The following is a 15,290-nucleotide window of genomic DNA, read 5'->3' as shown; positions in this document are numbered from 1 at the left end:
AAAGTGATCAAAAATAGGAGCTTATAATGGAAGTGCATCCTTAATCATAATGATAGTATTGTTAAGCAAAACAGTAATAAAGGATTGTGTGAAATTCCACTTAGGTAATCTTGATAGTGTCTCCATGCATAAGACAGTACAATACACAGTTTCCAGTACTGTATAGGACAGTATTCCAAACCAGTGGAGATGCTCAAAGTGACAAACAGCATTTCAGAACCCCATTATACTGGCACACCTCTACCCAGATATAACATGACCCAATATAACACTAATTCGGATATAACATGGTAAAGCAGTGCTCCAGGGGAGCGTGGGGCTGCGCGCTCCGGTGGATCAAAGCAAGTTCGATATAATGTGGTTTCACCTATAACCCGGTAAGATTTTTTGGCTCCCAAGGACAGCGTTATATCGGGGTACAGGTGTAGATTCCTAATATAGGAAAATTTTTATAAGCCAATGTAACTTTTGCCACCAAACCTTTTAAAAAATATTTTATTAGATATGGAATACAATAATATAGTAATACCATCAACAAGAAGGGAGGTAGCATAAAAAGCTCTCCTACCTGACAGTGGCTGTAGTGCCTTTTCAATAGAAGGCAATGGGTCCTTTCTGAGAGGTCGGCTGAGGGAAGCCTCCTGTACACTGAAGAGTCCAGGGCCGTCAGTTAATTTTTTACGTCCACTAGTGCTGGTAGAGTTAGTGACTCTGCAGCTGCCTATTGCACTTGTGAAAAGATTTGTGTGTTCATCACTGGTAGCTGGCTCAGAGCTAGGGGTAAATCCTCCCAAGGACAGACCTGCAGAGTTTTCAGAACAGTCTATCTGTAATGGTGTCTGTAATCCCAATGCTAAGGAATTGGACTCCGAAGGCTCTCTCCTTACCCACTGTTCCTCTCTGCTTAGCAAACCCTTTGAAGGTGAAAGGTGTGGACAAGACATATGACATCTGTGTTTCTCTTTATGTTTATATCTCTCACCAATAGCCTCCTTCCCAAATCTGTAGCGCTTCAAGGATTCCAGGACTGTTCTGGAAGAGCTGTTAGCTGTTATAGTGTCCATGGAAACCTGTGGTTGCTCTGAAGAACGATGTTCTCTATGTTTATGACGATGTCTGTGTTTATGTTCAAGCATCCAGCCATAGGCCATTTCAGGTGGAACACTGGGGTAGGTGCTCATAGAGAGGAGTGGAGTCCTGCTAGTTGTGAGGAAGGCTTCTTGACGTAGAAGCTTATGCTTCTTCTTGTGGTATTTGGCAGGGTTAAGAAGCAAATGGCCTGTATGCATGTAAGAAGGTGGTGGCAGTGGGGTAGTAAAAGAAGGAGAAGGTGGTGGAGGATAAAGAGTTGGAGGATACCTTCCATAATAACCTAATCCTATTGGAGCAGCTGCAAGGGGAGAAGGAGAATAAGGCATGCCATAAGAGGGATAGAATCCAGTACTGGAAAGAGGAAAACTAAGACTATGCATGAAAGGCATTTCTGCCATAGCCTCCCGCATCTTGGGGGGTCTGCCTCTCTTCTTCTTTAAATCAGGTTTTCGAATGTAGTGCAAAGGATCTAAAGGAAACGTTGGATGAGTATAGAAGCTATTAAAGTTTATCCTAAAAATAGTAGGCAGTAGGTCTCGGGGTATAAAATGATGACTTCTGTGGGTTATTCTAATTTCACTCAAACGACTTATTAGTTCCTCTAACTCAGCAAGAAAATCAGGGTCTTGCCTACCTCGGAGCTGAGGATATTTCTTTTTCCTTTTTCGCTTCTGTCTTTTCATTTTGTCGTAGCTGAGGTAATCATGACCCCTACGCTTACATTTATGTTTATGTTTTTCTTTTAGGCTACTTAAAACTGTTGAGGTTTCAGGGGAAATGAGGGAAACATGTTCAAATGAATGTCTTTTCTTCTTCTGCCCACAGAATTTCTCTGCTCGGTCTGAAGTACTGTTATTATCTGTTCCTATTCCACTGTCACTGGGAACTGTCTCATCGCTGTGAGACTCACTAATTGGTGAAGGAGTGGCTTCCTTCAGAGATGTCAGTTCACTTAAGTGAGAAGGAGAGCTCGGCAATAAAGTAGGAGGAGATAATCTCCTCCTTCCTTTGGAGGCCTTTTTCATTGCAAGGGTCTGAACTACACTTCCTTGTCTGGAATGTATATGTAAATATGGCACTGAACTGGGCTCAACAAATCCTGCATCACTGCTGACAGGGCTCTGCCCCCCACTTGCTGCAGAAGACTGAGAGCACACTGGAGATGGAAGAACCTCTGAATTATTAGCTGCTGAAGGCAGCAAAGGAGGAAGTACTTGTCCCAGTATTGTCCCCGCTGTTTGCTGGGTAGTATTCTCAAGAACAGTTAAACTGGCAGAATTACTAGTTAAAATACCATTTAGGACAGCTTTAGGTTTCCTACCTCTTCTCTTTCCTATGTAAATGGTTCCTTTCTTGCTGACATTTATCTGCTGGCCTAATTTTGAACCAAATGTGGCAGCAAGAGTTGACACTGTATTGTGGAGTTTTGATTGCACTTTCCCTTTGTTATTTGGCTCCACTGTGCTAGAGAGGATTTGATTCAAAAGCTTTTTTCGCTTCAAAGTTTTCATTTTGTTTATTTTTCGGATAATTGTTTTCATTAATTGCCCATTACTTCTCTTGGTAACTTTTCTATCTGATTCTACCTCAACGTCTCTCATGCTACACAGAGTTTTCTGAGCTTCCTCTGGACCGCTGACCTGGTCCTTCCTCCCAAAAAAATCCCCACTACATTGCTGATCACTTTCAGATTCCATTTTGTTTGAATTATCTGTAGCAACAAAAGATGCCACAGACAGAATAGGTGGTTTCATTTTAACAGCTGATCTGATCTGTCTTTTAGGTCTCCCTCTCTTCTTAGGAAAAGTCTGTCCTGTTAAGCTGTGTTTTAGGGAGGGAATTTCTATCTCTGGCTGCAGAACAGGAGGCTCTTGCTCTTCCTTTGACTGCACTGAGAAGACTTTTGATGCTGGAATTTTTAGGGTTCTCTTTGGGGGACCTTCCAGCTGGGGCATCTCCTTTGATTTAGGCCTTCCTCTTTTGGGCTTATAAATTTCTGGTAAGATGTCACCTGACACACACACACTGGAGGGCTGTTTGTGAGTACTATAGAATTTTTGAGTCTGTTTGTCAGCTTCAGTTAACAGAGCAAGAGACTGTCCGCTGCTAGATTTGCTCAGTTTTGGCAACTGATGTTTGACAAATTCATGCTCTATAAATGAAGTTGACCCTATATTTTTCAAGAACTTAGCCTGCTCCAGACTACTGTTTGATAGTGCAGTGCATGAAATGTTTTTAAAAAGCTCTGACCTTTCTAATTCTAGACCCTTTGGAGGCTGACATATGTTTCTAGACACCACTTTAGTCCATCGTGGTTTCCTTCCTTTTCTTTTCTTTAAAGATTTTGACTGAGTAGCACTCAGGTCCTCAGCTCCTTGGCAAGGTTTCCCTGATGCAGTTATTGCACCAATCTTTAGAAACTGTTTGGTATTAAACAAACTTGTGAAGCTAACCACTGAAGAGGTGATTGTAGCATGAACATTTGATTCAGTTGTCAGACTGTTTTTTTTCCCTATGGAAGGATTAGTTCTTGTGGTGTCTGTGTGTGTGGCTTTTGAATCATTTAATTCTTTATCCACACCTTTCAAATCAGTGCTCAGACTGTGATTTGATGATCTATTCAGGTTCAGAAGTGTACTGTCAGAAGAAAACTGAGTCTTCCCAATCTGCTCAGAAATTCCTTCTAAGAGATCTGCTGTGGTGGTACTTATATGTGATGGATTTGAAGCTAACGGAGAGGAGGTTGCTGTGGGGCTCCTGTTTAAGGTAGTAACAGATACTGTGGGTGAGGGTGATGGGAGGTTTCCCTCTCCGACAGCACTAAATGGGGACTTTGCTGTAGATACATCTGAAGCTCCTCCTGTCCTGAAGTCTGGTGAAGTGCAATATACTGGAAGCTGCTTTTCATGCTTAGATGTTTCATAAGTCCCCTTTTCATTGCATTGGAAACTGTCCTGTTGAATACAGGTTCCTTCATTAAATATTTCTTTGTCTATACCAGCAACCTCTTTTCGAACTGAAATCTTTTCCAAGATATTGTCTTTATTCTGTCTTATAATATGTTTCTCAAAAGTTTTACTGCTGATATTATCTTTCAGTAAATCTGTAGTCTCATGGCTTTCAAGATTATTGAGGTTTGTACTGCAAGAAAGCTTGAAGGGCTCTGAGGCAGGACAGAGAGAATCAGCTTTCAGACTTCCAGAGTCCTTGTTAATCAATCCTGCTGAAGTGCCAATTCCCAGCAGTTTCTTCCCAGAGTCTTTGTTAACCAGTCCCACTGGGGTGCCAATCCCTAGCAGCTTCTTTCCAGAGTCTTTGTTAATCAATCCTGCTGGGGTGCTAATTCCCACCAGCTTCTTCCCCAACTCCTTGTTTACCAATCCCGTTGGGGTAACAATCCCCAGCAGCTTCTTCCCCGACTCCTTGTTAATCAATCCCACTGGGGTGCCAATCCCCAATGACTTCTTCACCAGCTCCTTGTTAACCAATCCTGTTGGGGTGCCAATCCCTGGTGGTTTCTTCCCAGAGTCCTTATTAACTAATCCAGCCACAGAGTTAGTCACTGGCTGCTTCTTCCCAGAGTCCTTGTTAATTAATCCAGATGGAGTGCCAATCCCTGGTGGCCTCTTTCCAGAGTCCTTGTTAATCACTCCAGCTAAAGAGCCAATCCCTGGTGGCTTCTTCCCAGAGTCTTTGTTAACCAATATGGCTGCAGTGCCAGTCCCCAGTGGCTTCTTCCCTGAGTCCTTGTTAACCAATCCAGCAGCAATGCTAGTTCCTGGCAATTTCTTTACTAAGTCCTTGTTAACCAGTCCAGCTGCAGTTCCAGTTCCTGGTAGCTTCTTCCCAGAGTTTTTAACCAACCCAGATGCAGTTCCAGTTCCTGGCTTCTTCTGCTTTGTTTTGGAAGACTTTGAGGGGGGGCAAATTGCAATAAGTTGAGCCAATTTTTCTGTTACAGTTGTTGCTCCATTAATTTGTGCTCTATCCTTCAAGTCAGGATCACGGCTACCAACAAGAGTAGAAGGAGCTGACGTTACATAATCTGTCATTTCAGTGGGTAGTGGAGAAAGCTTCTTCGATACAGGACTTGTTTCTCCTTGTATGTCTTCCTCAGCACGGAATTCAACTGTTGCAATTTCTCCAGATTTCTTGCAAAACTTTGAAGGGTCCTAAAAGTTTAAATAAGAAAAATACTTTAGAAACCAAATAAAAACAAAAGTAAATTTTCTCTAATCATACTACCCTATAGTGTTGATGTAATTAATCACTGCTTGTTTGATAAGGGATCACTGTGAATGAGATGTTGCATCTCAATGGACTGTATCATTTTTAAAAGAACACATTTCAGTGGACATGTACAGGCTTTTATAAAACAACTATCACCCACACACCTTCGCAGCACCCAGTCCAAGTAATTTAATCTCTTCTACTGATTGGAATGGTGATGGGCTTTCATCACAGCAGATTGCTAACTGCGCTAAAATATACCAAACTGCATGGTGGTTTGTGCACTGGAAAAATGAGGACTACAGACTACCAAAATTATTTGCTGCTGTGGCTCAAACCATATTTGAAACCTAGTTTCTAGAGGTGAAAAGCTATGCTAATACAATAATCCATTACATCACTAAATCTTTTGGAGATGTTCCAGTAAATTAACCTTTTCCTTACAGAGGATTTTCATCTTTTATATACCACTTCCAATAGCAATCCTAGAAATGCATGAGATGTATTAACTTCTATTGGGAGCTGGGGGAGGAACTGACACTTATTCCTTATAATTATCAGGTAATGAAGTAGTAAGTACAAGGCTTGAAGAAACTTACCTGATACCTACTGGCCTGAGATTAAGCCTACTACCCAGGGTGAAAAATATTGGTGCTACCATGCCCACCCAACACTATCCTCCCTGACATTTAAATTAATACAAAAATTGTATACTGTTTATTTTTACTGTACTTAATTGACAATCAATTTTGTATTTAATAAATTTTACAAAACTAACTTGGGCTGGCCAAATAGCAGAAAAAATATTTGTTGAATATATTTAAATGTCACCATAATTTATTTACTATTATTTGGTGAACAGGAGGTGACAAGCAATAGAGCTGCTCAAATACTGCAAAACAAAATTGTTGAGATATACCAGTGATGTTAATTGAGTGTACTGTAATATATTAGCACTGTCCTTTTTGACCAGTCTCACTTACTCCAGTCTCATGCTTTTGATAGATCTTCTTTCCCTTCCTGGCTTATGTTCTTATGTGGCTTCACCCACTGTTTTATGTATTCTTCAGCAGCCAAAATTTTGATTAAAAAAAGGAGTCTAAATTTAGGCTCCTATGTTCATGTAAAGTCAATGGGATTTGTGCTCCTAATTCACTTAAGCACTTTTGAAAATCCCATAACTAAGGCACCTATATACGGACTTGGTGTCAGGAGTAAGGCCCTCAGCCACATCTGCTCAGTATTCCTGATACCTTAATGAGCCAGCCAGGCTGCCTGATGGACCACTTTGCCTGATTGGCTGAGGAAGCCAGCAGGCCAGCTCTTAAACCTAAGAGCAGCAGCTATCCTCTGGCTGCTCAATGCACATGCCCATGGGTCTCTGCCTCCCTAAGCTTGTCTCTCCGAGCCTCCTCCTCCACATCTCTAGCCCAGACCCTGTTCTGCACCCAGGCTTGCTCCTGTCTCAGAACCAGCTCTGCTTCTGCCATCACAGACTCCTGGTAATCCGGCTCTGACCCTCAGCTTTGATTATGACTCCATCTCAACCCCTGGCTCTGGCATTCGGGCTCTGACTTTGGTCCTGACCCTCGACTCTGATTCCTGACTTCAACTCTGTCTTGCCCCTTGTCTCTGGCACTTGGACTCTGACCATTAGGCCTAACTGCCTATGACCCAGTCCACTGACACTTGGGAGCCTAATTTCTGGCTCCTATTTTCAAAAATTTTAGCCAATAGTCTATTTCCTCTTTTCCGTCTCTCTTTTTCTCCATTCCTCCTATAGCTCTCTTTCTTTCCCTTTTGTTACGTTGTGGACTCTGACTCCTACCTGATATTTCATGTTTCTCCTTTCTTCTCCAATATCTCTTTACATGCTGTGCTTCTCTTTTCAAATGTATCCTATCAATCTCTTCCCTCTTACACCCACCCATGCTCCCATATATAGGGCTTGGAAGTTTTACTAGACAGTGAAATATTTGAGACCTCACTGTCTGGGGCAAAACCAAAATGAGAGGCAATCCCTGCCTCCCTGAACTGCTGGGATATGGAAATATACTAGAAATCTTACCAAGATACTGTCCCAGGACCCTGCTCAGTTTGCTTCATATTTTGTAAAAGTCTTTGGCTAGCAAGAGTGATAAATCGCAAACTCTCTGACCGTCAGAAGGGAGAAGGTGCACATTCTCACTCTCTCTATATATATGCGTGTGTCCCTCCTTCAAACCCAGGGCTTCTTGTTTTCTTCAGAAAGGTGCCTCAGCTACACTACACTTCTCCCAACTCTCTCTTATAGATCCTGCTCCTCAGTGAATAGTTCCAGCGCTAGCCTCTACTGCGGTTCAACTCAGAGCTTTCTCAAGTAGCACTGTAGCAAAATTGATTTAATTCTTGTCAGTTTCACAAAACTGGAATATTTTCCAAAAAGGATCTGAACAGCAGCAGTGAAAATGGAGAAGGCTGATCAATTTTCATTTTGTTCCAGGTTAAAAAGCTCTAAGCAGCAGTAAATACTTCATGTGTCTGTTGGCAGATTTAGGAAAACAGCATTGCACTTAGTTTACCCTCAGGTCACATTTGAAAAGTTGTTTCAAACGATAAGAACTTGAACTGTCCTCTTCAAGTCAGGTACTAATTTGGACCAAGTCCCAAAGCATGTGCTCAGGTTTTGACTGCCTGCAATATATTCTTGGAGAAAGATGCAGATCAAACTAGTCTTTGATGGGATGGGTGGTCAAGATCTTGAAGCTTTGTTTTTAAATGAGCATAGATTCTGCAAAAATTGATGGCACTCACCCTGAAAAGCTTCTTCCTCATGCTGGGTGAGTGCATATTTCAAGCCCACAGAAAATAACTGTCAAACGTGTAACATGTAATACGTGTGTGTGTGTGTAGAGAAATAAACTGAAACTACTGCTGAATTAAAGACAAGAGGTTGGAAGAAATCTGTATTTTTGCCTGCAACTCGAGAAACCAGGCCTCTGTCCTAGTTTGGAAACCAAGTATTTTGAATTTTACAGTTCAAAAAAAAAATCACTTAATCACAGGTATGTTAACAGAAAATATCTGGTTTAACAAACACGTTTTGGAAACCAATTTCATTTTGTTCATTGGATATCAAATAAAACAAATCCAGTTAACAGAGACATCTTGATATTGAGAATATTTTGTCTCCCTAGGAGCCTTCTATATCAATAGGCTGCTAGTATAGTTACAAACCATTATGAAAGGCAACATTTATAACCTGGATCAACAGAACAGCTCTTTGTTTACCATATTCTCTAGAACAGGGGTGGCCAACCTGAGCCTGAGAAGGAGCCAGAATTTACCAATGTATATTGCCAAAGAGCCACAGTAATATGTCAGCAGCCCCCCCATCAGCTCCCCTCACCCCTGGCTCTTAGCACCTCCCACTCACCAGCAGCCCCCCCAATCATCACCTCCCCACACCTCCCGATCAGCTGTTTTGTGGCATGTAGGAGACTCTGTGGGGGAGGGGGAGGAGCGAGGGCATTGCAGACTCAAGGGAGGGGGCGGAGTGGGAGCAGGGCCTGTGGGAGAGCCAGGGGTTGAGCAGTGAGCACCCCCCCGGCACACTGGAAAGTTGGCACCTCTAGCTCCAGCCTCAGAGTCAGTGCCTATACAAGGAGGTACATATTAACTTCTGAAGAGCCGCATGTGGCTCCAGAGCCACAGGTTGGCCACCCCTGCTCTAGAATGTTAAATAATTGAGGGTTGGTGACATCAAGTGATTTATCTAAATAAAAATAAATCACTCACATGCTATTGTCTGACTGATTAACTTGCTGAACTATGTAAACAGTCAACTGAACTGCAAAGACAATATTTCATCACCTTTCTCCATTATCAATTACTTAGGAGCTCAGCCAATCAAAATATTTTGAATCCCTAAAGCTTCTTTACTGCAACAAGAGTGTCTGGTGTTCAAATAAAGCTAGGATTAAAAAAAATTAAATAATTCTGATCATTTAAAAAAGTGATTTCTAAAATGTTCCTAGATGAACCTGGGAATACCGCTGACGTAATAAGGCTTTTCACTTCACAGATCTCTCAACATCAAAGGGAGTCCTCCTTCTGCTTATAAACATATACCATTACTAAGGTTTGAACAATTATCTATTTTTATGATTTAGTTTCTCATAACTCATTACTTATTTGTTTCACAGCACCCAAAAGTGTGGTAAATTGCCTTCCTGACACATAAAAACACACGGGTCCTGCCCTGAAGTTCTTATAATTTGACTAAAGATGATGAACAAGGGCATGGGGAATGTGAGAGGAGGACAAGGGTTGCAATAGCAAGATTGTATGATTGCATAGGAAGTATTGCAACCATCTTAATGAATTTAATGTTGTCTTCTTTGAAGATATGTTTTAAACTGTTTAATTTATATTATAAAAGGTAGGAGTTTGTGTGTGAGCACTAGGGTTGAAGTGTGAGAGGGGCGTGGTGGGAAGGAGAAGTTGCAGGAGTGAGAGACAGGAGTGCCTAAAGGGAAGCTAAGTGAGAGGGAGGTGGAAATGGAAAAGGAGGAAGGGAAGATTAATGAGAAACATAATAGATAAGAGATAGTGAGGATGGGCACCTGAAGGGTCACAGTGACAACAGAGGGGTGATGTAAAGGGGGACCAGCCACCAGTGACAATACAGCAAATGTGAAAAAGCATCCTGAGTTCAAAGATCTGGTAGCCTCAGTGGCTAGGACATTTTTAATCCTAGCTGCTTCTGGACTGACAGTCCAACCTCCTTCCCATTAACTACAGTTCCCTCATTTTAGAAGAGGGGACTGTAGGCAAGCTGCTGACAGCCCTTTGACCCTGGAATTCAAAAGTGATACATATAGCTGATAATAACTGGAGAACTAGATATTTTACTATTTTCAAATACTTCCTCCCACCAAAGGCTTTGGTCTTAATCATCACCTAAAACATATACAGATAATCTTTGGAGGCACAATTAGAGTTTCTGATTTTCCTGAAATGTTGCAGACTTTAACCTCTTCACTGCCCATCAATACTAAACCAAAGAAACTAGACTCATTTACCACTTCCTCCCACCTCTTGGTTGCAGACCTGTCTTCAAACTGCCTCCCAGGCTGTCTCTACATTGATAATTTAGGTAAGTCTTCCACTATTAATCCAGGATCAGTCCAACTCCAACAGTTCCAGCAATGTTGTGAATGCTAGTATAGACAAATAACCATGTCATCAAACATTGCTCAGAGTAGGTCAGACAACATGGCAGTATATATGTCTGTGGTCAGCCTACATTACATTTTTAGATCCTTGCTAGTACCTGTGGTAGATCACGGGTGGGAGAATTGTCTAAAATTCTCTGCATAGATTAGGCCCCAGTAGCTGAATGTCACTTTCCACAATGCTCACTGCCCTGCTGGCCCAAGAAGTGACTCCAGAAATCAAACAGTCTTCCACAAAGCAGCAATGTGTTCTTGATTAAAGTCCTTTCTAAAGCAAAAACCTGTTAGGTCAGATCCCTCCAGGCCCTCCTGTTTCAGAGGGTTGATGCCTCCAGGTACTACTCAGTTGTTTGCTTTGGAAGCTACTAGTGCTAGAGGGATTTTTGTAATATAGAGAACAGTTTGGCATTGAGCCCAGCTTTTCCATGGCAGCTGCAATCTTATGTAAATTGTACTGAGGCTTCACATTTCAGAGGAGCTTTTTTCCTTTGCACACACAAAACAGACAGCTGTGGGGGCAGCCATGATCTGTCTACAGCCTTGGAGACTAAACAAGGTGCCACTCTTATTTCCCAAAATAACAGTGTGGAAACATATGCTCCCTTAAATGGAAAAGGAGTAATCCAAAGCTCACTTCTCTTGGTCTGACCAACCACACAGTAGTAGGGTGTGCTTTCAATGAGTAAAGATTTTAAAGGTGCAATAGTTTGTTCGGTGAGGTTCACTGTCAGCCCTATAGATTTAGATCCAGACTATTGCTTTCCTTTTTTTTTGTTTCTGCAGTTCTAAGCTGGCCCACATACAGCTGATTTAGCATTTCACTTCCTCTTGTTGCATATTGTGGTTGAAAAGTCTGCACTGTTTTTAATGGATGCAAATAGGGATTTATAACTCAATGAAGTATTTCTTATTTTCCTGTTGATCTAACTAACATAAATTACCTAGGTATAATACTAAGGGTCTTTACTAAAGAGAGCTAACAGGAGACATTCACAGACAAACACCTTATCTTGGATGTCTTGTTTAGGGACTGCCATTTATGCCTATATGTTCTTCCCTTTTATTTTATTTTTAATAACTTTAAATCATGCTGAGATGTCCACACTGAAGCTGTCCAATAAGCATGCATGATTACCTAATACTAAACTACAGCAAGCAATGAAAATTAATTATACTTGATAAGAATAATATGTATGTTTACATGAGGAGTGTAAGATTTAGGATACACTTAACTTCTCTTTCTTTACCAATAATTGCTCGAGTTTTGTAAATGACGTGACATTGTTCTTACTTAGCAACCACAACTGTTTTTTGAAACAAGTTTTTTGTTTTGGAATCTCTCTTCTCTCCCCCGCCTCAACTTTCGAAAGCCTTAAGTAAGTGCGATGAAGGGGCCACTAAATTATTAATAAAAGTTAAGAAGTAAGTGGCACTGCCCCATTAATTATTTGTATTATTGCAGCGCCTAAGAGTCCCCTGTGTTAGATGCTGTATAAACACAAAAACAAACGAAAAAAGGAAGATAGACAATAGCAGATTCTGGCTTGATAAGTGTTGTAGGGAGGAGGGTTTTGGTTTTGTGGGAAACTGGTACACCTTCTATAGTGAAAGGCAGATGTATAGCTTGGATGGCCTCTGCTGTTTTCTCGGAGACAGACTGACTAGAATAGTTAAGTGGGCATTAAACTAATAGTAAAAGTGGAGGGTAAAAAGACAGAGGATATGAGCATTCTGCACAAAAATACTGAGATGCTGAGAATAATATTAATCAAACAACCTAGGGACATGAAGAGAAAAAAAATCTTTAACTGCCTATTCATCAAATTATAGGAGCCTGGGTAACAAACAAGATGAACTGGAACTGCTCATTTATGAGCATAAATTCACTCTAGTTGGTATTACTGAAATTTGAAGGGATGATTTGCATGATTGGAATGTTAAATAGTCCCTCTGCCATGTACACTGGCCAAACCGGACAGTCTCTATGCAAAAGAATAAATGGACACAAATCTGACATCAGGAATCATAACATTCAAAAACTGGTAGGAGAACACTTCAACCTCTCTGGCCACTCAGTAAAAGATTTAAGGGTGGCAATTTTGCAACAGAAAAGCTTCAAAACCAGACTCAAACAAGAAACTGCTGAGCTTGAATTAATATGCAAACTAGATACCATTAATTTGGGTTTGAATAGAGACTGGGAGTGGCTGGGTCATTACACATATTGAATCTATTTCCCTATGTTAAGTATCCTCACACCTTCTTGTCAACTGTCTAAATGGGCCATCTGGATTATCACTACAAAAGTTTTTTTTCTCCTGCTGATAATAGCTCATCTTAATTAATTAGCCTCTTACAGTTTGTATGGCAACTTCCACCTTCTCTGTATGTGTGTGTGTATATATCTATATCTATCTATCTTCTTACTATATGTTCCATTCTATGCATCCAATGAAGTGGGCTGTATCCCATGAAAGCTTATGCGCTAATAAATTTGTTAGTTTCTAAGATGCCACAAGTACTCCTGTTTTTTTAGGTACAAGTGATCATGACTTGATCACATTTATAAAGTGCAAGGAGAATAAAATCCACATCAATAATATAAAAAGAAAAGGAGTCCTTGTGGCACCTTAGAGACTAACCAATTTATTTGAGCATGAGCTTTCGTGAGCTACAGCTCACTTCATCAGATGCATACCGTGGAAACTGCAGCAGACTTTTCCACGGTATGCATCTGATGAAGTGAGCTGTAGCTCACGAAAGCTCATGCTCAAATAAATTGGTTAGTCTCTAAGGTGCCACAAGGACTCCTTTTCTTTTTGCGAATACAGACTAACACGGCTGTTACTCTGAAACCTATCAATAATATAAATACTTGGTGCTTTAATAGGGCCAATTTCACAAAGTTGAAAACAATTATAAGCCAAATCAGCTGGGAAGAAGAATTTAATCAGAAAAATATGACTGATAATTGGGAATAATTTAAGAACATTTTTTTATTAGATGCCCCAAAAGCCACAATCCCACAACTGAGGAAGAAGGCTCTGATGGTTAAAAAAACAACCTGGTTTAGAGGGGAAGTTAAGGCAGCTATAAAAAAAGACAGCTAGACTGATTAGATAGGAAAAAAACATGTGAAAGAAAAGGGAAGTTGATAGTAATGAATATAAACCAGAAGTCAGGAATTGTAGAAAACTGACAGGTAAAGCAAAAGGACATAAGCAGGAATCTATGGCCAGCAGAGTTAAGGACAATAAGAAGGAATTTTTAAAATATATTGGGAACAAAAAGAATCCTAAAAATGGTATTGATCCACTACTAGATGGAAAAGGTAGAATTATCCATAATAATGTAGAAAAGGCAGCAGTATTCAATAAATATTTCTGTTCTGTATTTGGGGGAAAACAGAAGATCTCGTCTCATCATAGGGTGGTAACATTCTTTCCATTCCACTAGGATCTCCAGAAGACATTAAACAAAAACTAATAAAGTTAGATATTTTCAAATCAGCGGGTCCAGATAACTTGCACCCAAGAGTTTAAAAGAGCTGGTGGGCAGCTTGTTGGACAGTTGATGCTGATTTTCAGTAAGTCTCGCAGCACAGGGGAAAGTTCCACAAGACAGAAAGAAAGCTAGTGTTGTGCCGATATTTAGAAAGGGTAAATGGGATGACCCGGGTAATTATAGGCCTCTCAGCCTAACATCAATTCCTAGCAAGATAGTGGAGCAGCTGACATGAGACTTGATTAATAAAGATTTAAAGGGGGTAATGTAATTAATGAAAATCCAAGTACGCTCATGGAAAATAGAGCCTTCGAACTAACCTGATACCTTTTTATCCTCCAAACTTGTGATTTCATCAAAAAAAGGTAACAGCGTTGACATAATATACTTACACTTCTGTACGGTGTTTGACTTGGGACCGCATGACATTTTGATTAAAAAACTAGAACATAAAATTACCATGGCACATGTTAAATGGATTAAAAACTGGCTAACTGATAGGTCTCAAAATGCAATTGTAAACAGGGAATAGCCATCGAGCGGGTGTGCTTTCAGTGAGGTCCCAGAGGGATCATTTGTTGGCCCTATGCTATTTAACATTTATCAGTGATGTGGAAGAAAACATAAAATCATCACTGATAATGATTTCAGATTACAAAGATGGGGGAGTGGTAAATAATGAAGAGGACAAGTCACTAATGCAGAGCAATCCAGATCTCTTGGTAAACTGGTGCAAGCAAATAATATGTGGCTAAATGTATAGGTATACATCTAGGAACAAAGAATGAAGGCCACACTTACCAGATGGGGAACTCTTTCCTGGGAAGCAGTTTCTCTGAAAAAGATTTGGGGGTCAGGATGGATAATCAGGTGAACATGAGCTCCCAATGAGACACTGTAGCCAAAAGAGCTAATGTGATCCTGCAATGAATAAATGGGAATCTCGAGTAGGAGCAGAGAGTTTATTTTACCTCTATATATTGGTGCAACTGCTGCTGGAATAGTGTGTCCAGTTCTGGTGCCCACAATTGAAGAAGGATGTTCATAAATTGGAGAGGGCTCAGAGAAGAGAATGATTAAAGGATTAGAAAACATGACTTATAGTTATAAGATAAACAGATTGAGCTCTTTGAGTCTAACAAAGAGAACATTAAGGAGTGACTTGATTACTGTCTAAAAGTATTTATGTGGGGAACAAATAATAACGGGCTCTTCAATAGATCAGAGAAAGTTATAACACGATCCAAT

General features: G+C 40.6%; 1 protein-coding gene across 2 annotated transcripts in view; it reads right to left on the bottom strand.

Moving 5' to 3' along the window:
- The window catches only part of ASH1L (ASH1 like histone lysine methyltransferase), a 154,791-nt gene that overhangs the window by 88,590 nt on the left and 50,911 nt on the right, over window positions 1-15,290 (bottom strand). For both annotated transcript variants that reach the window (XM_077841176.1, XM_077841177.1), the window contains exon 3: window positions 569-5,264. In XM_077841176.1, coding sequence (XP_077697302.1) covers window positions 569-5,264 — 4,696 coding nt within the window. The remainder of the gene's footprint in view (window positions 1-568; window positions 5,265-15,290) is intronic.

The sequence above is a fragment of the Eretmochelys imbricata genome, chromosome 24 (assembly GCF_965152235.1).
Source record: "Eretmochelys imbricata isolate rEreImb1 chromosome 24, rEreImb1.hap1, whole genome shotgun sequence".
NCBI classification, from domain to species: Eukaryota; Metazoa; Chordata; order Testudines; family Cheloniidae; genus Eretmochelys; species Eretmochelys imbricata.
The sequence above is the reverse complement of the archived record's forward strand: the minus strand, read 5'-3'. Positions and strand labels throughout refer to the sequence as shown.